This window comes from Trifolium pratense, linkage group LG5 (genome assembly GCF_020283565.1).
Source record: "Trifolium pratense cultivar HEN17-A07 linkage group LG5, ARS_RC_1.1, whole genome shotgun sequence".
NCBI classification, from domain to species: domain Eukaryota; kingdom Viridiplantae; phylum Streptophyta; class Magnoliopsida; order Fabales; family Fabaceae; genus Trifolium; species Trifolium pratense.
In genome coordinates, this window is record NC_060063.1 from 17,616,167 (window position 1) to 17,639,539 (window position 23,373).

At 38.5% G+C, this 23,373-nt stretch overlaps 1 protein-coding gene across 1 annotated transcript; it reads left to right on the forward strand.

Annotated features, from left to right (window-relative positions):
• The first annotated feature begins 17,267 nt into the window (after positions 1 to 17,267).
• On the forward strand, positions 17,268 to 22,919 carry LOC123886153. Its single transcript, XM_045935490.1, has 2 exons — positions 17,268 to 18,224; positions 22,833 to 22,919. Exons 1-2 carry the CDS (start codon positions 17,268 to 17,270, stop codon positions 22,917 to 22,919), a joined length of 1,044 nt encoding a protein of 347 aa, XP_045791446.1.
• The last annotated feature ends 454 nt before the right edge of the window (positions 22,920 to 23,373 follow it).

A 23,373-nucleotide genomic window follows, 5' to 3' on the forward strand; every position in this document is an offset into this window, starting at 1 on the left:
TGACTTACTTAGGTTATCTAAGATAAAGGACAGGTTCTTAGCTTGTCCCTCTGATGTGGATTTAGAGGTGTCAAGTCTTAAGACCAAGATCTGCAAGGCTTTGGATGCTGTAGGTGAAGACATTAAGGCTGCTTTTGGTAAGAGAGATCTGGATGTGATAAGCTTTATGAAGGACAGTTTGGCAAGGGCTGATTTGAAGAGATTGACTTCTTATAATCATGAAGAGCATGAGCGTGCTAAGCTTGCTGCTATATCTGCTGCTGTGAGGCGTATGTCTGCCTTCAAGGAGTGCTGGGTTGATTCTACACTTTTGCAGAGTCTTGAGGATCAAAGGATTGAGAATGAACGTCTAGCTGAAGCTGCTGCAAGGCTTGCTGAAGAAATCCCTGAGATAAACCAAGAGGATGCTCCAGATGATGATATTCTGATGATTGATTATCCAGAGGAAGGTGAACCCTCCTCTGATAAAGGCAAGGAACCCTTTGTTGAAGATCAAGTACCTTTGGTTGAAGATCAAGCTCCTATGGTTGTTGATCAGTTGCAGATCTTTCAAGAAGCCCTGAGGGAACAGCAGGAAGGTTTGGAAAGGCAAAGAGCTGCTCAACAAACATTGGAAACCAAGGTGGATGGTTTAGTTTCCAATGTGGGATCGCTGAATGACAAATTTGATCAACTCTTAGCTTTCCTTAAGAAACCCTAGGATTCTATGCACTTGTTTTAAGCTGTTTTGTTTTCTTGTTATCTTCTGAACAATTTTATTTGTCTGGTTTATATATTTCAAGTTGTTTTGTTTATGTTTTGCTTGATTATTTTTTTGTTTTTATCTTTCTGAACTTGATATTCATATTTTCTTTATTTTGTCTGAACAATTTCTTATTTTGGATTTTTTACTTAGTTATGTGGTTTGTTATATTTTTTGTGTGTGTGCTATTTTTTTAAGATCATAAGAACACAAGATGCTTTTAATCGAAAATTTTTTATTAATGATCTAACAATGTTGAGTACATTGGTAAAAAGAAAAAGAAAAAGACAACCTAATCCTAATCAGATGGATAATACTCAGAAGAAATCTCAGATTTCTCCTCAGCATCCTCTGATGAAATTTCTATGGGATCTGGGTTTTGCTCTTCTTCTTCTTCTTCTTGTTCTTCTTCTGGAACATAGCTAGCCAAAAACTCAACATAGTCAGCATCATCTTCATTCTCTTCAGCTTCAGAATCTGATGAGATAATTATAATCTCAGCATCTTGTGGTTTCTTGTCGTTTTCTTTATTTTTCTCATCGTTTTCGCGTTTTTCTTCTTCTTTCTTTCTCCGAAACTCTGCGATACGTGGACTAAACCTTCTCATTCTTCTTGATCTTTCTTGATGTACTCGTTTATTCTTGTTTTTCTGTGAAGAATGCATGTTAACTCGTTCACCTTTTTATAAACCTTTGAGCGCGTTGTTTTTTGTTTTTGAAATAAATTCACCTTTGTAACAACCACTCTTCTTCTTTCACTGTCTTGGTTATATAAATTTTTTTTACTTTTTGATAATGACAAAAGGGGGAGTAGTTACGCATTAATTGATATGTGATAAGTTTCAAAGCTGAAACCACGCTCACGCCTTTATCCATTAAGTTAAAAGTTGTTACTTTTAAATTGTTACTTTTAAGTTGTTTTACGTATTTCAATGAGGAGACTAAGTTAGTTGAAACTGAAATAAATTTCATAAGTAAGGATAAGTTAAGAGTGCAATTTTAACTTAACCTTATGAGACTTAGGGGGAGATCTTGCAAACCTCTCACTCTGAAGAAAGATATGAAATTTGTTTTATTTCAAATTATCTTAATCTTATACTAAATTAAAATATCATGGATATAACTTAAAGCTTTGGCTTTAAGAAGTATCAATCTTAGGGGGAGCTTGCAAACCTCACAAACCTAAGAGAAACATGATAAGTTAATTTAACAACAATTGTCAATTAATACTTATGTTTGTCATCATCAAAAAGGGGGAGATTGTTGGAACAAAATTGATTTAAAAATGTTAGCCCCTAAATCTATAAAGGTTTTGATGATAACAAAGTATTAATAAACAATTGGAAGGACTAAAAATTTATTTTAAGTGCGCAGATATAAGCATCAGATAAGCTCTGAGTGAAGCTCAGAGGATGTGAATTCAGAAGATCACAAGCGCTCAGAAGATGTTGGACTTCAGAAGTTACAACCTTCAGATGATGAAGTCTTCAGAACTTCTTGAGTGACTAAAGCTTCATCAACCTCTGAAGATATTTTTGAAAGCTGTGAAGATTCCCTTTGCAAGTCAACTCTTCTACCAATGAAGAAAAGGACCTTTCAAGCCTGATCAGTTCAGCTACTCTCGTTTTGTCTGTCCTCACTTGAGAACGTGGGTCTTCAGACTTGTTAGCTGAATAAGGAAAGTCTACTCTGCAGTAGTCAAAGTATCTGAAATTCTTACTCAGTTTAGATACAAACAAACTGCATCAAGACAGACTGCTTGAAGACAAAAGATTATCAACTCCAACGGATCTTTTTGCAATGACTCTTTTCTGGTGGTATATATACTAGAAGGATCAGTTGCATTAAAATATAACAATTATTAAGGATTGAACGTGCGCTGAACAAACTCTGAATTCTGTGTATACAAGCTCTGAACCTCTTATCAAGTGTTTTTGCACTTTAGTCAAATACTCTATAATCTTTGTATTTGCTCTCTTTAGGTTCTTCTAAGAGCATCTGTATACTTTCATATACTTTACTATTACTTGAGGAAACTTAAGCTTGTGTGCTTAAGTGTGAAGTCTTAAGCTTGTGTGCTTGAGCATTGTTGTGAAGTCTCTTGCTTGTGTGCTTGAGCAGGTGTAATCTTGTGTGATTATAGTGAAATCCCTTGGAAGTGCAAGGGGACTGGACTACTCTCGTTTTGTGAGAGGAACCAGTATAAATTGCCTGTGTACTTTCTCTTTCTATCTTGTTATTATTTGTGTTATTTATCCGCTACTAACTTAGTTGAGTTAAGAACTTGAAAAAGTTTTAACTTAGCTAAAACACAATTCAACCCCCCCTTCTTGTGTTTTCACACCTTCAATCAGAGGATCGAGAGGTTATCTCTCGCGGTAGTTGTCACGGCTAGGAAGTTAAGACAATACTTTCAAAGCCACAAAATAGTTGTTAGGACAGATTACCCTATTAAGAACGTCCTCAGAAAGCCAGACTTAGCGGGAAGGATGGTAGCATGGTCCGTTGAGTTGCAAGAATTTGACATCATCTTCTCACCTAGAGGGGCCATCAAATCTCAAAGGCTGGCCGACTTTGTATTAGAAATGTCTACCCCACCAACAACTGAAAAAGCTTCGCCTTGGACCCTATCAGTTGACGGAGCCTCCAACGTACGGGGAAGTGGAGCTGGAATAGTATTGGACGGACCAGATGGCGTTATGATAGAACAATCATTACGCTTTGCCTTTAAAGCTAGCAACAACCAAGCCGAATACGAAGCTTTGATAGCAGGAATGAAGCTAGCGAAAGATATGGAAGTGAAGGATTTGAAAGCCATGAGTGATTCCCAACTGGTCACCAACCAAGTATCAGGAAAATTTCAAACGAAAGAGCCACAATTAATCAAGTACGTGGAGGGGGTACAAAGTCTAGCTAAATGCTTTAACTCGTTCGAATTAGTTTATGTTCCCCGCGAGCAAAACATGAGAGCAGATTTATTGTCAAAATTGGCGAGCACGAAAAAACCAGGGAGTCATAGAACCGTTATCCAAGAAACTATCAAAACTCCCAGCATTAGCGGAGAGGATCTGATGATGGTGATAGAGGAGGAAGACTGGAGGTCACCCATAATCCGGTACCTCCAAAAGGATGAACTCCCAAAAGAGAAGGAAAAGGCGTTCAAATTAAAAAAGATGGCGGCATGGTACTCCATGGTCGGAGATAAGCTCTACAAAAGAGGATTCGCATCCCCCCCTCCTTCTGTGTGTTAGCAATGAAGAAGCAAAACACATTATGTCTGAAGTGCATGAGGGTTCGTGCGGCAGCCATATTGGTTCAAGAGCTTTAGCAGGAAAGATATTAAGAGCAGGTTTTTACTGGCCGGATATACATGATGATACCGCCATGTACGTAAGAAACTACGATAAATGCCAACGACACGCTAATTTGCATCACGTACCAGGAGAGCCATTGAAGTCAGTATTATCCCCATGGCCATTTTTCATGTGGGGCGTGGATATCGTTGGTCCATTTCCGGTTGGTTACAAACAAGCGCGATGGATCATCGTCGCCGTGGATTATTTTACAAAATGGATAGAAGCAGAGCCAGTATCTAGTATTTCGGCGGAACAGGTTAAAATCTTTTATTGGAAGAAAATCATTTGCAGGTTTGGTTTGCCCAAGTATATTGTATCAGATAACGGCACCCAGTTCGCCAGTGAAAGAGTCGTAGAGTTCTGTCGAAGCAAGGGAATCCAAAATACCTTCATATCGGTGGAGCTCCCACAGGCTAACGGACAAGCGGAATCAGTAAATAAGGTTATACTAAGGGCATTGAAAAGGAGGCTAGCTAGCAAAGGTGAGGCCTGGGTAGCCCACATCTCGCCTATTCTTTGGTCGTATCACACTACCCCCCAATCATCAACAGGAGAAGCACCATTCACAATGGTCTATGGTTCAGATGCAATGATCCCTGTAGAGATAGATCCTCCTAGTTGGCGCAGAGAAACCATAACGCAAGAAGAAAACAATAGAGCCCTGGAAGAGAATCTAGACATGATTGAAGAGAAAAGGGAAAGATCACATTTCAGAGAATTCGCCATAAAGCAAAGAGCCGCTAGGCGTTATAATACCATAGTCAGACAAAGAAAGTTTCAAGAAGGCGATTTAGTGTTGAAAAGACCCATGGGAAAAGACAAAGGAGGAAAATTCGCTGCAAACTGGGAAGGCCCTTTTCGTGTGCAAGAAGCTTTTGAAGGAGGAGCATACCGCTTAGAAACAATGGAAGGAAGGACTCTGCCCAGAACTTGGAATATAGCAAACTTGAAGTTCTACTACAGTTAGCCATGGAGCGTCACACCACTGATGGAAGAATAAGTAAAATCTATTTCTTTTCAGCACTATTTAAAATAATGATGTACAAGAACCATTTTCATCGATAAATAAAAACAATGAGACACTCTTTTCTCCTGTGCAAACAGGAGTTTTTATTGAGGCTCATTGAATTTCAAAATTTCAGTTTTTATTTTATGCATGTCTATTTTCACAGTCAAAATATCTACGCCAATAAAGGTCAACCTGATTAAGTTACGGGCTTTGAACCAACAAAAAAAAAATGGTTATCTCAAACTTGAGCTCTGAATCTTTATTAAAGATCAACTCAGATGTGAGCGCTGAACCAACAACAAAAAATGGTTATCTCAAACTTGAGCTCTGAATCTTTATTAGAGATCAACTCAGATGTGAGCGCTGAACCAACAAAAAAAAATGGTTATCTCAAACTTGAGCTCTGAATCTTTATTAAAGATCAACTCAGATGTGAGCGTTGAACCAACAAAAAAAAATGGTTATCTCAAACTTGAGCTCTGAATCTTTATTAAAGATCAACTCAGATGTGAGCGCTGAACCAACAAAAAAATTGGTTATCTCAAACTTGAGCTCTGAATCTTTATTAAAGATCAACTCAGATGTGAGCGCTGAACCAAGAACAAAAAATGGTTATCTCAAACTTGAGCTCTGAATCTTTATTAAAGATCAACTCAGATGTGAGCGCTGAACCAACAAAAAAAATGGTTATCTCAAACTTGAGCTCTGAATCTTTATTAAAGATCAACTCAGATGTGAGCGCTGAACCAAGAACAAAAAAAAAATGGTTATTTCAAACTTGAGCTCTGAATCTTTATTAAAGATCAACTCAGATGTGAGCGCTGAACCAAGAACAAAAAAAATGGTTATCTCAAACTTGAGCTCTGAATCTTTATTAAAGGTCAACTCAGATGTGAGCGTTGAACCAACAAAAAAAAATGGTTATCTCAAACTTGAGCTCTGAATCTTTAAAGATCAACTCAGATGTGAGCGCTGAACCAAGTGTAAAGTTGAAATGCTTTGGCGCTACCTGTAAATCTTACGAGTAGGGGGCGTCAGAAAAAGACAAGTTGAAATGCTTTGGCGCTACCTGTAAATCTTACGAGTAGGGGGCGTCAGAAAAAGACACAGCGAAGAAAGGCGAGATTATCAACACCGCCAGAAAAAGCTTATACATAACCAAAGCAAGGCGATTCATCACAACGCCAAAACAATTGCAACCACCAAAAAAGGCATCAGGTATAAATTTATTCATATATAATTATATTTAAAGTATCAAAGACATCGCAGGCGCAAGATTAAAAATGATAGAAGGCGTTACCTCACAACGCAATATGAAGACAGCAAATCAAAGAAGTCAAGAAATTAATAAAGACCCCGTGAAGGGAAAAATGTTCAAGCCACTAAAGGGCATACAAAAATTATTACAAAAGCCACAGAAGGGCAAGATAAATCCATTACAGCAAAAGAGAAAAGCACTCATGGAGGAGGGATATAAGGAACGAGCTTCCCATCAACAATCTGATTCATCGCATCCGCTTCGCCTAGGCGCTTGGCATCAAGATCTGGAAAAAGCAACTTGACTTGCTCAATAGCAAAAGAGAAGCCTTCATCATACTGGTTGGCGGCATAGAGTTGAAGCTCTGAGACATCCTTCTCCAACCTGGCCTTCTCCTCGCCCAAGGTTCCCGCAGAAAATATCGCCTCATCCCGCTCCTTTGAAAGCTTTGAAATTTTTTCATCTTGAGCAGCAGCGTTCTCTTTAAGCTTAGTCTCGGAGGCGGCATAGCTTTCCTTAACCTTGGCCAGCTTCTCTTCATACTCTTTCTTCAGCCTCTCCGCCTCGCCTTCCTGATCTTTCTTCAGCTTTTGAATATCCTCCTCCAGCCTCGTCTTGGTCTCAGAGTATCTCTTCTCAATATCAGCAAGGTTATCATCAACTGTCTTCACCTTTCGCCTCGCTTCCTGAACTTCCTGCTCCTGGCGATTTGTCAGCAGATAGTTGAGAAGAGTACCCTTAACTTCGTACTCCAGAGCTTTCTTCCTCAAATCCTCTGTCGAAGTATTGGTGAAGCGAGTCATATCGCCTACCATTGTCACTCCCCTCTCGATAAATTCCAAAGGATCAAAGGAGCTCCAGGAGAGGGAAGCAGCAGTAGCGGCGTCATCACTGGGAAGCTGAGAAGAGCTAGAAGCCACGCCCTTATCTTTGGTGACACCACCGGCAGTCTGAGAAGTACCCTTGATTTTTTGCTTTTTGGCAGGAGGCGGGGCGACAGCCTCAGTCTCCACTACCCCAGCAGCAGCGTCTTCTTTCCGTGGGATGGCGATACTGATTCGGCCATCATGCTTTTTCTTACTTCGCCCCTCTTTCGAAACAGCTTCCTCCACTTGCAGCTGTTTCAAGGGGTCGTCAATAGCAGCATCGGGTTTGGCTTTCTGCTGGCGAGCTTTAGCCAAAAATGCTAGCCTCTCCTCATTGGAAATAGTCCTCATTCTCTCTACAAAAACAAGAAAAGCAAGAAAAAATGAATTAGCAATAAGGCGAGACCAATATTAAACAAAAGGAGGAAATACAAATTTATTACTTACGTAAATACTCCTCCAAGGCTCCACTATTACCCTCATACCTAAGAATCTCAGCAGAATCCATGAGGGCATATGAATCAAGAAAATTGATCGTGTCTTTCTCAAAGTCACTCAAGGCATCAAAGATGGTTCCCTTGATAAGTCTAGGGTTATCGGTCCAGTAGAAGGGAAACAGAGGATCGTCAACCTCGTCATACATCAAGTCCGGGAGTTGCTCGCCACAGCGAACCCGTAGGAAGGAATCCTTAAAGTTTTTGAAGTTATAGGCGTACAAACTGAGGAGACGACGGTTAGGTTGACTGCTAAGGGAAACCAGAGATTGAGGTTTTAAGTTTTTTATTTGGTAGAAGGAGAAGAAAACGCCAATTGAGGGTTTTAGGTCAAAACCTAAACACATTACCTCAAAGGCTTTGATGAAGGCCCAACTGTTAGGATGGAGTTGGGTGGGGGCGACATTAAGAACTTTCAACATCTCCGCCTCAAAGGAAGTAAAAGGCAGCCAAATGTTGAGGGGTTGGATCACGTTGGTATAAAGGTAGAAATAATCTGGCGGGGTGTCACTTTTAGCAAATACGAACTCGTCCTCTCTGACAGGCTCGGTTATAATAGAATCTTCATGAGAGTGGTCAGAAAGCTTGACGGCTTTCCTAAAGCTTCTCACCATTTCCGTATTGGTATACTTCGAAGAGACTTCCATGGTGACGGGAGTACAACCAGCAACAACCAGATCTCGACAAGGGTTCTTCCGCTTTCCTGTGAAAGAGGAAGGGGAGATTATGACGCAATCACTGTCATTACCGCTATCACTACTGCTATCATTATCACTACTACTACTACTCCCAACATCAAAACCCCACAATTCCGAGTAAAATCCTCGGCTATTAAGAACGCCGTTAGCCCTAGTATAGTGGGCGCGAACTTGTTGCGCCCACTCGAGATAACCAGGAGAAGAAACAAGAACTCTCCCCTCATTATCATCTAACTCCCTCAAAATAACCATTTTTTTTCTAAATCTAATCAGAAAAATTATTAGGGTTCCTACTCAGGACAGGCCTAATTAGCGAAAAGAGGAAAGGTATGAAATGAAATACCTTAAGAAACTGATGAAAACTTCGAGCGAGGGATTGGAGTCGTCCTAAACAAAAATCGTTGAGAAGAATCGTCGAAAATGTGGAGAAGAGAGCGCGACTGAAGATGAAAATCCGTTAGAAGAAGTAAAGTAAAAGGAATGAATGGAAGTCCTACTTATAAAGTTTTAAACCCTTTCGTCTGAATCGAAGTTTTAAAGTTGGAACGGGTAATATCATACGCATCGTCGGATCGTATACGTGTCAAAAGCGCGTATCTCGAGAGTAAGTTTTAGAAGATTTATCGTCAGATAGTTGACAACAACGCCTAGGGGCGAAGTCGGCCTCGAAGCACACCGCGCCTCAAGAATGATCACGCCAAAAATACGAACCTTCCCCTTTTTTTTAAGGCGTAATAGAAGTTAAAAGGGAAAACGCCCGAAAGGAAGAGATTCAAGATTAAGGAGAAAGCAAAACACAGGAGCAACAAATTCAACCTTAGACTGAAAAAGAAATCTTTATTAATTGAGAAAAATAAAGGTACAACGATAGAAAGCAAAGTTACAAAGAAAAACTAGTCCTAAAATCCTATCACTCAGATTCCGAATCCTTCTGCACAGGCTCAGGAAGCGTCATCTTGGATTCCACGGTAATCCGGGATCCATCTTCTTCACCCGACGAAGAAGCACGAGAAGAAAGCTCGGGAGGAACGTACGTCTCCAGAAATGAAACATAATCCCTGTCAGCGCTATCAGAATCAGAGGTATCAGAAGAAAGAATGATAACCTCCACCTTTTTGACTTCTTTAGCTCTTCGGGAACGAGTGGAGTTTGAAGTGGTTACCTCCACCTTTTTCTTCCTTCGCTGAGATTGAGACTTCTCAACAATGGTTGTTTTGGCATTTTTCCTTTCCATCGTGAGGACTCAGAACAAGTTGATGAAAATGTGAGTTCAGCGGTTAATATTTATAGCCAATTGCATTTAACCCTAGCATCGTTATTAACGGTCATAATTAATGCTTAGACGCTCATAACCACTTTGGTTTGACTGTCTCGAAAAGCGTCATCTTTATATTTCCAAGGAGTCGAGATTTGACCCATTTAAGTTATTGGAAACTGCAAAAAGGAAAGCGATACTGGCAGAAATAAAAGAACAACACATAATGGGAAGGAAATGTTTGAAATTCAAATTACCGAAAGGGAAATACAATGGAAGCAAAAATACAAAGAAAAAACTACAAAAGTCCTGAAATACAGAAGCAAACTACAAACATAAAAAGAAAGGCATAAATGGAAAGGCGAACAAGCAAAGACTTCATGGCATGGTAGAGCCCCCCAATTCACCAGCATCGGCGACGGCGATACGGTGCATTTCCTCCAATGCCCGTTTCACCCTCTTCGCCTTCACCATATTTTCTTTAATAGGCTTCAAATCTTCTCGCAGCTCGCCCTGTTTATCCAAAAGGTCCATCAGAGAGTGACCCCTGGAAATCAGCTTAGTAACATCATCCCTAATTTCGCCTTGAAGAGCCCTCTTTCTCTTCAAAAGCAGCTTCATTTCTTTGTTCAGCATCGCCAAACGGTCGTCCACTCTTCGTTCCTCATTAAAGCATATACCCAGGATCTCCTCCTGCACGCCCATGGTTTCCTTCGTGATCTCTATCTGGCTATCAACAGCTTCAGTAACTTCGGAATGGCACTCCTTGACATTCTCCACAGCAATCACAAAAGAGGCACTATCCTTTAACTCCTTCTCCAGACGCAATACACTATCAAGAAAGCGTTTCTCCTCCTTGGTTAATCTCCAGTAATAGTCATTAAGCTCTTTGACGAATTCCGAAAATTCACCAAAATCATCCATTAGCTCCTCCGTACTTATGGTCAGCATACGCCGGAGCCGCTTGATGACGGGAGAAGCGGGAGATTGACCACATTCAAAGGAGGATTTTTGGGAGACATGTTTTTGAACAGAGGTCTTAAAATTGAGCAAGCGAGAGAGGATGAATTGATCATGTCACCGGACGCTTCATTTATAGGTAAAAAATCTCATCGTGGTAGCAGTAAGTGGGGAAACGGTTGATAGATATTGCGTATGAACATAGGAACGTGCGCCAGAAAGTGGGAGAAGACGTGACAAAAAATTATTTCGCGCCACGACTCTGAGAGGGAAAATTTGAATCATATTCAAGCACTTTACTCCTTTGGACTTCGTGCTTGGGGGGCTGTGGACTGGGCAATGGGCTTAAGGACATATCCAGTAAGCCCAATTAATATAAAAACATAGGATAGGCCCAAATCAAGCAAAACCCTAAATATCCATTAGGCGACAAGTGGCCAAGGCGTGGCTAACAACAGCGTGGCAACGCCCAGAAGGGTAATCCCGTATCGTATAAATATCTTCTTCTTCCCAGTGTTAACTGATTGACTTGAGAAGGAAGAAATCAACTTCTCATAACCGCCATAGCTTGAAGACCAAGTTTGTCATCCCTACTTTCACGCTGCATCACCGAAGAAGACCTTGAGGACCGGATTTCTAGGAATCCTAGCTTGGAGAAGAAGACTAAGCAGTCTATAAATAGCTTCATACTTTCATTTGTAAAGGGAGAGATCTTCTGACTTATAAAACTCCCAGGGTTGTTGGGATTGAACCAAGTGTAATCACACCATTTAATCAATTATATAAATTTTTTTTTGTGTCAAGCAAATGACAAACAATTATACTGTTCATTACTTTTAAATAAATAATATTAAAATTAAAATCGCCCCATTTTGCTTCTCAAATGTGAAATTTTTTCACACAGGGACATGAGATAAAATACTCCTGAAGAAAACAAATGTCTAAAGGAGAGAGAGATGACATGTGGATTCGGAACAGAGGAGTTGATAAAATATTCAAGTTTAATTCTATAATCAGAAAATTGTACTAATTTTGAGTTATAATTCTTTATTTGCAGGTCCATATACGGAAGAACAACATTGTTTGTTATTCAAATTAGGATTAAGTATTATCAATTGATGTTAGAGTTTTAAGTATTTATTTATATTTTTTATATTTTATTGTCATTTTTTTTAATCATATGTTTACTTATTAAAAAATAATTGTCGTTCGTATTATTTTTTATTGGATTTAAATCATGCTTATAAATGTTTTTTTACTATTATTTATAAATAAATGTTGTACTCTATTTTTTTACTCATTATTTTTTTATTTGTCTAATTTTTCATGTGATATTTAACAAATATACTGATAAAATAATAGAAACTCCTCGAATGACTATACTATAGAATGAATTGGAAAAATGTGGAATTGAGAAATTGATATGCTTAAAAAAAAATTATTCTTAAACTTCATACTTATCCCGTAGAGAAAAAGGTGTCATTGTCTGAAATATAAAAGGAATGAAGTAATTGACTTCATAGATTATTTTTCTATTTCATTTTATTATTTTATTAATTATGGTTTACCTTAACGTGGTTTTTCTAATAAAAAAAATACATAGTGATATGTACCAAACAAAATATTAAAATACAGGGGTATTGATAAAAAAAAACATACATGGAGGTATTAAGCAAAAAATAACTTACACGGGGTGAGACATACATTTATAGATTTTATTATATAAAAAATATGATATCAATTGAAAGCAGGGAAAGTAACAATGATTTTATATATAAAAAAAAGAATTAAAAGCAATAATATCATGTATTACTTTATTTTTATTCTCCATACATCACTGTAAAATAAACAAATAATAATAAAAACAAATAGATACATTTTTTAAAATTTGAACATTAACAAATGAGATATGCTTAAAAAAATTATATAAATTTTTTTTGTGTCAAGCAAATGACAAAAAATTATACTGTTCATTACTTTTAAATAAATAATATTAAAATTAAAATCGCCCCATTTTTCTTCTCATATGTGAAATTTTTTCACACAAGGACATGAGATAAAATACTCCTGAAGAAAACAAATGTCTAAAGGAGAGAGATGACATGTGGATTGGGAAGAGAGGAGTGGATAAAATATTCAAATTTAATTCTATAATCAGAAAATTGTACTAATTTTGAGTTATAATTCTTTATTTGCAGGTCCATATACGGAAGAACAACATTGTTTGTTATTCAAATTAGGATTAAGTATTATCAATTGATGTTAGAGTTTTAAGTATTTATTTATATTTTTTATATTTTATTGTCATTTTTTTTAATCATATGTTTACTTATTAAAAAATAATTGTTGTTCGTATTATTTTTTATTGGATTTAAATCATGCTTATAAATGTTTTTTTACTATTATTTATAAATAAATGTTGTACTCTATTTTTTTACTCATTATTTTTTTATTTGTCTAATTTTTCATGTGATATTTAACAAATATACTGATAAAATAATAGAAACTCCTCGAATGACTATACTATAGAATGAATTGGAAAAATGTGGAATTGAGAAATTGATATGCTTAAAAAAAAATTATTCTTGAACTTCATACTTATCACGTAGAGAAAAAGGTGTCATTGTCTGAAATATAAAAGGAATGAAGTAATTGACTTCATAGATTATTTTTCTATTTCATTTTATTATTTTATTAATTATGGTTTACCTTAACGTGATTTTTCTAATAAAAAAAAATACATAGTGATATGTACCAAACAAAATATTAAAATACAGGGGTATTGATAAAAAAAAAAACCTACATGGAGGTATTAAGCAAAAAATAACTTACTCGGGGTGAGACATACATTTGTAGATTTTATTATATAAAAAATATGATATCAATTGAAAGCAGGGAAAGTAACAATGATTTTATATATAAAAAAAAAAAGAATTAAAAGCAATAATATCATGTATTACTTTATTTTTATTCTCCATACATCACTGTAAAATAAACAAATAATAATAAAAACAAATAGTTACATTTTTTAAAATTTGAACATTAACAAATGAGATATGCTTAACAAAATTATATAAATTTTTTTTTGTGTCAAGCAAATGACAAACAATTATACTGTTCATTACTTTTAAATAAATAATATTAAAATTAAAATCGCCCCATTTTGCTTCTCAAATGTGAAATTTTTTCACACAGGGACATGAGATAAAATACTCCTGAAGAAAACAAATGTCTAAAGGAGAGAGAGATGACATGTGGATTGGGAACAGTGGAGTTGATAAAATATTCAAGTTCAATTCTATAATCAGAAAATTGTACTAATTTTGAGTTATAATTCTTTATTTGCAGGTCCATATACGGAAGAACAACATTTTTTGTTATTCAAATTAGGATTAAGTATTATCAATTGATGTTAGAGTTTTAAGTATTTATTTATATTTTTTATATTTTATTGTCATTTTTTTTAATCATATGTTTACTTATTAAAAAATAATTGTTGTTCGTATTATTTTTTATTGGATTTAAATCATGCTTATAAATGTTTTTTTACTATTATTTATAAATAAATGTTGTACTCTATTTTTTTACTCATTATTTTTTTATTTGTCTAATTTTTCATGTGATATTTAACAAATATACTGATAAAATAATAGAAACTCCTCGAATGACTATACTATAGAATGAATTGGAAAAATGTGGAATTGAGAAATTGATATGCTTAAAAAAAAATTATTCTTAAACTTCATACTTATCACGTAGAGAAAAAGGTGTCATTGTCTGAAATATAAAAGGAATGAAGTAATTGACTTCATAGATTATTTTTCTATTTCATTTTATTATTTTATTAATTATGGTTTACCTTAACGTGGTTTTTCTAATAAAAAAAAATACATAGTGATATGTACCAAACAAAATATTAAAATACAGGGGTATTGATAAAAAAAAACCTACATGGAGGTATTAAGCAAAAAATAACTTACACGGGGTGAGACATACATTTGTAGATTTTATTATATAAAAAATATGATATCAATTGAAAGCGGGGAAAGTAACAATGATTTTATATATAAAAAAAAAGAATTAAAAGCAATAATATCATGTATTACTTTATTTTTATTCTCCATACATCACTGTAAAATAAACAAATAATAATAAAAACAAATAGATACATTTTTTAAAATTTGAACATTAACAAATGAGATATGCTTAAAAAAATTATATAAATTTTTTTTTATGTCAAGCAAATGACAAACAATTATACTATTCATTACTTTTAAATAAATAATATTAAAATTAAAATCGCCCCATTTTGCTTCTCAAATGTGAAATTTTTTCACACAGGGATATGAGATAAAATACTCCTGAAGAAAACAAATGTCTAAAGGAGAGAGATGACATGTGGATTAGGAACAGATGAGTGGATAAAATATTCAAGTTTAATTCTATAATCAGAAAATTGTACTAATTTTGAGTTATAATTCTTTATTTGCAGGTCCATATACGGAAGAACAACATTGTTTGTTATTCAAATTAGGATTAAGTATTATCAATTGATGTTAGAGTTTTAAGTATTTATTTATATTTTTTATATTTTATTGTCATTTTTTTTAATCATATGTTTACTTATTAAAAAAAAATTGTTGTTCGTATTATTTTTTATTGGATTTAAATCATGCTTATAAATGTTTTTTTACTATTATTTATAAATAAATGTTGTACTCTATTTTTTTACTCATTATTTTTTTATTTGTCTAATTTTTCATGTGATATTTAAAAAATATACTGATAAAATAATAGAAACTCCTCGAATGACTATACTATAGAATGAATTGGAAAAATGTGGAATTGAGAAATTGATATGCTTAAAAAAAAATTATTCTTAAACTTCATACTTATCACGTAGAGAAAAATGTGTCATTGTCTGAAATATAAAAGGAATGAAGTAATTGACTTCATAGATTATTTTTCTATTTCATTTTATTATTTTATTAATTATGGTTTACCTTAACGTGATTTTTCTAATAAAAAAAAATACATAGTGATATGTACCAAACAAAATATTAAAATACAGGGGTATTTGGACTGGGCAATGGGCTTAAGAAAATATCCAGTAAGCCCAATTAGACTAGAAAGGATGATAAGCCCAAATCAAGTAAACCCTAAAAATACCCAATAGGCGATTAGAAGCTAGGGCGTGACCTGCCATTCTAAGGCAACGCCAAAAAGGGTGGATTCTGTGTAACTGTAAATATCTTCTCCTTCCTCGTATCAACCGCTGACTTAAGAAGGAAGAAATAAACTGCTCGCAACTGCCATAGCTTGGAGACCAAGGTTCTCATCCCTATTTTCACGCTATACCACCGGAGAAGATGCTAAGGGCCGGATTTTTAGGAACCCTTGCTTGGAGAAGAAGACTAGAAGCTCTATAAATAGCTCCATACTCTCATTTGTAAGGAGATCGAATTCTGACATATATAAAACTCCCAGGGTTGTTGGGATTGAACTGAGTGTAATCACACTATTTGATCAATAATACAAACCCCCTTGTTTTTTACCAGAACATTTTGGCGCCCACCGTGGGGCTGCGGTAAAATCATTTGATCCCAGCCTATCACAGCAACTAGACGAAAAATCAAACATCTTCACATGGCTGGAGAACATGAAAACAACGATAGCTCTAGCGTTAACACCTTGCAAGCCGCCGTTGTAGAAATACGGCGCTTACAAACTCAGATTGCGGCCATCGAAGCCGAAAGAACTAATGAGAAAGAGAAAGCGAAATTGATTTTAGAGGAGGAGGAGGGAGAGGGCGTCATGGACGTACAACCCTTAGCACAACACTTGTGGGATGCCCAAGTAGTGGAAACAATCAAGGTTCCTCACCTTCCTACCTTCGACGGAAAGACGGATCCAAGGGAGCACCTGATGGCAATTGGGACACAAACCGCCATAATCAATGCTCCGGAACATCTAAAGTGTAAATTACTAGCCGGCACCTTCAAGGATGTCGCCCTGCGTTGGTACATGAACCTTCCAAGAAACTCAATTGAGAGTTATGCTGACTTTCATAAAAAATTTATTCACCAGTTCGCTGGATCGAAACACGTGAAAGTCACATCAACCAGTCTTTTCTCCATCCGCCAAAACCATGGCGAGTCATTGCGTAACTTCCTCGCCAGATTTAGCGAAGCCACCATCAAAGTCTCAAATCCAAATCAGGAGATGTTCGTGGCAGCCTTCCACAATGGGCTAAGAGCGGGACATTTCAATGAGTCCTTAGCCCAAAAGCCAGCCTCATCAATGCAAGAGGTGAACAAGAGGGCGGAGTGTTATATAAAGGGCGAAGAAAGTAACGCCGAGAAAAGGCAAAGAGACGTTAAGGAGAAGGAATACGTGGGCCGTGCCACTAGAGCGCCCGAACATCCACGACCAAAATCGGGAGGCCACCAAGGAGACCCATGGCAGAGGCATCATGGGAAGCCCTACCGCCAACCGCCCAGAAGAGAATTCAGGAATCATCCCGCCAATGAAGACCTCACGCCATTAAACGCCTCAAAAGTTTACGTCTTAAATGAGATTCTGGCCACTGGTTTGGCAAACCTCCCCCCAAGGAGAACCAGTAACATCCCCATGGGGCTGGACGATAACGCCTGGTGCGCATATCACAGGTGTAGAGGTCACTCCACAGAAAAATGCTTCCGCTTAAGAGATTTAATCGAAGAACTAATAAAAAGCGGACACCTTCGCAAATTTGTTGACGACGCCGCCCAAGGGCGGGTTGTCGTGCCAAAAGTCCCCCGGCAGGAGCCACGAGACCCTCCTGGGCCAAACAGAGAGCCTCCCAAGGGGAGAATCTCCGTGAACACAATAGCAGGAGGATTCTCAGGCGGGGGCGAATCAAGCTCAGCAAGGAAAAGGTATGTACGCCGAGCTATCTCGGAAATATACCTCGTAAGTCAGCCTCAGCCATTAGACGTACCAGATTTGGCATTCACGGCAAAGGATGGTTTGGAGGTAGCACCCCATGACGATGATCCATTAGTGATACAAGTCCAAATTTTGAACTGTGACGTGAAAAGGGTATTGATAGACTCAGGGAGTTCAGCGGACATTATGTACTGGGAAGCTTTCAAGGCCATGCAATTGGCAGAAGAGCAACTGCAGCCATACTCCGGAACCCTGGTTGGGTTCTCTGGCGAACAGGTGGATGTAATGGGCTATGCCTCTCTTCTTACCACGTTTGGAGAAGGCAGCAACGCCAAAACTATCAAGGTGCGATACCTGGTAGTTAAAACTCCTTTTACCTCCTATAATATTTTTATAGGAAGGCCCGCCTTTAACACATTAGGGGCGGCCATGTCCACTCTATACCTAGCAATAAAATACCCCCTTGAGAATGGGGGAGTAGGAACAGTAAGGGGCGATCAGATTCTCGCCAAGAAATGCTACGAATCCAGCTTAAAGATACGACACCGAACTTCCAGCGCAAGCGGAAAATTCGGAAGAAAACAAGCCGCAATTCCAGGCGGCATAAACATCATAGAGAGCGCAGATATGGATCCGAGAGAGGAATTTCAGGATCGAAGGGTAAGTCCTATAGAAGACTTGGAGCAGGTTCAAATTGGCAATGACCCACACCAGACAACCAGCTTGGGAACAGCATTGCCCAGCGAAGAGAGGAGACGAATCATCAAAATCTTGAAGGATAACGCTGATCTATTCGCATGGAAGCCTTCAGATATGCCAGGGATAGACGAAGGGGTGATAACACACAAACTTTCAATATCACCCAGCACAAAACCAGTTTCCCAAAGAAAAAGGAAGGTGGGAGAAGAAAGACGAGTCGCTATAGCAGAAGAAGTAGAGAAACTAAAGGAAGCGGGATTCATCGAAGAAATAAAATACCCCTCATGGTTGGCAAATGTCGTCATGGTGAAAAAGGCCAACGGGAAGTGGAGAATGTGCGTGGACTTCACAGACTTAAACAAGGCGTGTCCCAAAGATCCATATCCCCTACCCAACATAGACAGGTTAATTGATGGCGCCTCGGGGTGCAAAATGCTGAGTTTCATGGACGCCTACTCCGGATACAATCAAATAAAGATGAACCCCTCAGACGCCTGCCATACAGCCTTTATGTCGAACACATGCAATTACTTTTACAACGTCATGCCTTTTGGATTGAAGAATGCGGGAGCAACATACCAAAGGTTGATGGACAGGGTTTTCGCCAAGCAAATAGGGAAGAACTTAGAGGTATATATCGACGACATGGTAGTAAAAACTTCCGAGGGAAGTCGCCATGATGATGATCTGTTGGACATCATGGGATCAGTAAGAAAGTACAACATGAGACTAAACCCAGCGAAGTGTTCCTTTGGAGTACAAGCCGGAAAATTCTTAGGATTTATGCTCACCAGCAGAGGAATAGAGGCTAACCCCGAAAAATGCCAAGCCATCATAGACATGAGGAGCCCTACATCCGTGAAAGAAGTACAAACCTTGACAGGCAGAATAGCGGCACTATCCAGATTTCTATCATGCGCGGGCGAAAAGGGTTTCCACTTCTTCGCATCCCTTAGAAAAAATGAAAGATTCTCCTGGACACCAGAATGCGAAGAAGCCTTCAAACAACTAAAAGAGTTCCTGGCATCACCGCCCATCTTGACACGCCCATTACCAGGTAACACCCTTTACCTATATCTCGCAGTTTCGGATAGAGCTTTGAGTTCAGCTCTAGTTCAAGAAATAGAGGGCGAAGAAAAACCTATATATTTTGTAAGTAGAACCTTAAGGGGAGCAGAAACAAGGTATCAAAGAATAGAGAGGTTATCTCTCGCGGTAGTTGTCACAGCCAGAAAGTTAAGGCAGTACTTTCAAAGCCACCAGGTAGTTGTTAGAACAGATTACCCTATCAAGAACGTCCTCCGAAAGCCAGACTTGGCAGGAAGGATGGTAGCGTGGTCCGTGGAATTATCAGAATTTGACATCACCTTCTCACCTAGAGGGGCCATTAAGTCACAAAGACTAGCTGATTTTGTATTGGAAATGTCTACTCCGCCAACAACAGAGAAAACGGCGTTTTGGACACTCTCAGTTGACGGGGCCTCCAATGTGCGAGGAAGTGGAGCCGGAATAGTACTGGAAGGACCGGATGGCGTTATGATAGAACAATCACTACGTTTCGCCTTCAAAGCTAGCAACAACCAAGCGGAATACGAGGCTTTGATAGCAGGAATGAAGTTAGCAAGCGATATGGAGGTAAAAGAGCTAAGGGCCATGAGTGATTCCCAACTGGTAACCAACCAAGTATCAGGGAAGTTTCAAACGAAGGAGCCGCAGTTAATCAAATACGTGGAGAAGGTGCAAAACCTAGCTAAGCACTTCGATTCGTTCGAATTAGTTTACGTTCCCCGCGAACAAAACATGAGAGCAGATCTATTGTCAAAGCTGGCGAGCACCAAAAAACCAGGAAGCCATAGAACCGTTATCCAAGAGACCATAAAAACTCCCAGCATCAACGAGGAAGAGGTAATGATGGTAATAGAAGAGGAAGACTGGAGATCACCCATTATCCGATACCTCCAAAAGGATGAACTCCCGAAAGAAAGGGAAAAGGCTTTAAAATTGAAGAAAGTGGCGGCATGGTATTCAATGGTAGGGGATAAGCTATACAAAAGGGGATTTGCGTCCCCCCTCCTTTTATGCGTCAGTACCGAAGAAGCCAAGCGCATCATGTCTGAGGTACACGAAGGATCATGTGGTAGTCATATCGGTTCAAGAGCATTAGCAGGAAAGATATTAAGAGCAGGATTTTATTGGCCAGATATACATGATGATACCGCCATGTATGTAAGAAACTGTGACAAATGTCAAAGACACGCCAACCTGCATCACGTTCCGGGGGAGCCACTAAAGTCAGTATTATCCCCTTGGCCCTTTTTCATGTGGGGTGTAGATATCGTTGGTCCATTTCCGGTTGGCTATAAACAAGCGCGATGGATCATCGTCGCCGTGGACTACTTTACAAAATGGATTGAAGCAGAACCGGTGTCCAGCATCTCGGCGGAACAGGTAAAAATCTTTTATTGGAAGAAAATCATCTGCAGATTTGGATTGCCCAAATACATCGTGTCCGACAACGGTACACAGTTCGCCAGCGAAAAGGTCGTTGAATTCTGTCGAAGCAAAGGAATCAAAAACACCTTTATATCAGTGGAGCACCCACAAGCTAACGGACAAGCAAAGTCAGCAAATAAAGTGATACTAAGAGCCTTAAAAAGAAGGCTAGATAGCAAAGGCGAAGCTTGGGTAGCCCACATCTCACCCATCCTCTGGTCGTATCACACCACTCCCCAATCCTCGACAGGAGAAGCGCCATTTACAATGGTCTATGGTTCAGACGCGATGATCCCGGTGGAAATAAATCCTCCTAGTTGGCGCAGAGAAACCACGACGCAGGAAGAGAACGACAGAGCTTTGGAAGAGAACCTAGACATGATCGAGGAAAGAAGAGAAAGAGCGCACTTCAGAGAATTCGCCATAAAACAAAGGGCCGCTAGGCGTTATAATACGAGAGTCAAACAAAGGAGTTTCCAAGAGGGCGATCTAGTGCTGAAAAGACCTATGGGAAAGGATAAAGGAGGAAAGTTCGCGGCAAACTGGGAAGGCCCCTTTCGGGTGCAAGAAGCTTTCGAAGGAGGAGCATATCGCCTAGAGACCATGGAAGGAAGAATCCTCCCCAGGACGTGGAACATAGCAAACTTAAAATTCTACTACAGCTAATCGCGGGGCAACACGTTTCTGGTGGAAGAATAAGTAAAACCATTCTTTTCTTTTAGCTATATTTTTAACGATGTATAAGAACCGTTTTCATAAATGAATAAAAAGACAATGAGACACTCTTTTCCCCTGTTTTAACTGGGGTTTTTATCGAGGCTCATTGAATTTCAAAATTCTAGTAGTTTATATCTTCTTGCATATCTCAAAATATTTGCATCAACCTGATTAAGTTACGGGCTCTGAATCAACGAAAATGGTTATCTCAAACTTGAGCTCCGAATCTTCATCAAAGATCAACTCAGATGTGAGCGCTGAACCATAAAAAAAGGTTGCAAAGCCTTGGCGTTACCTGTAAGTCTTACGAGTTGGGTACGTCAGAAAAAGAAAAATTAAAAAGGTTGCAAAGCCTTGGCGTTACCTGTAAGTCTTACGAGTTGGGTACGTCAGAAAAAGGAAAATCAAAAAGGTTGAAAAGCCTTGGCGTTACCTGTAAGTCTTACGAGTTGGGTACGTCAGAAAAAGAAAAATTAAAAAGGTTGCAAAGCCTTGGCGTTACCTGTAAGTCTTACGAGTTGGGTACGTCAGAAAAAGAAAAATTAAAAAAGGTTGCAAAGCCTGGGCGTTACCTGTAAGTCTTACGAGTTGGGTACGTCAGAAAAAGAAAAATTAAAAAGGTTGCAAAGCCTTGGCGTTACCTGTAAGTCTTACGAGTTGGGTACGTCAGAAAAAGGAAAATCAAAAAGGTTGAAAAGCCTTGGCGTTACCTGTAAGTCTTACGAGTTGGGTACGTCAGAAAAAGAAAAATTAAAAAGGTTGCAAAGCCTTGGCGTTACCTGTAAGTCTTACGAGTTGGGTACGTCAGAAAAAGAAAAATTAAAAAAGGTTGCAAAGCCTGGGCGTTACCTGTAAGTCTTACGAGTTGGGTACGTCAGAAAAAGAAAAATTAAAAAGGTTGCAAAGCCTTGGCGTTACCTGTAAGTCTTACGAGTTGGGTACGTCAGAAAAAGAAAAATTAAAAAGGTTGCAAAGCCTTGGCGTTACCTGTAAGTCTTACGAGTTGGGTACGTCAGAAAAAGAAAAATTAAAAAGGTTGCAAAGCCTTGGCGTTACCTGTAAGTCTTACGAGTTGGGTACGTCAGAAAAAGAAAAATTAAAAAGGTTGCAAAGCCTTGGCGTTACCTGTAAGTCTTACGAGTTGGGTACGTCAGAAAAAGAAAAATTAAAAAGGTTGCAAAGCCTTGGCGTTACCTGTAAGTCTTACGAGTTGGGTACGTCAGAAAAAGAAACAGCAGAAAAAGGCGAGATTATCAACACCGCCAGAAGAAGCTTATACACAACCAAAGCAGGCGATTCATTATAACGCCAAAAGACAACAGGTATAAAGTTATTTGTATCAATTTACAATTATTATAGAAAGTAGAAGATGTCGCAGGTGCAAGGACAAAGTTTCCTAGACGAGAACGACAGAAGGCGTTACCTCACAACGTAATGCAAAAATAATCCATAAAGTTATGAAGAGAAGAAATCAGGCGAATAAAGAAATTTATAAAGGACCCAGCCAAGGGGCAAATTGTTCAAAGCCACAAAAGGGCATACAAAATAGTTACTAAAAGCCACAGAAGGGCAAGAACAAAAATCATTACAACAAAGGGAAAAGAAGTCATTCACTGAGGAGGAACGTAGGGGACGAGTCTGCCGTCAACAATCTGATTCATGGCATCAGCTTCGCCAAGGCGCCTAGCATCAAGATCCGGGAAAAGCAGCTTGACCTGCTCAATGGCAAAAGAAAAGCCTTCGTCATATTGACTGGCGGCATAGAGCTGAAGCTCTGTAACATCACTCTCCAACCTAGCCTTTTCCTCGCCCAAAGTCCCAGCAGAAAACACCGCTGCATCCCTCTCCTTGGAAAGCTTAGAAATTTTCTCGTCTTGAGCAGCGGCATTCTCTTTAAGCT

Bases quoted from the DNA above. Each gene is read 5' to 3' on its own strand.
- LOC123886153 (XM_045935490.1), top strand. From the start codon at position 17,268: ATGGGGCTGGACGATAACGCCTGGTGCGCATATCACAGGTGTAGAGGT. The intron at 18,225-22,832 runs GTAAGTCCTATA...CAATTATTATAG, and splicing joins AGGAATTTCAGGATCGAAGG to AAAGTAGAAGATGTCGCAGG.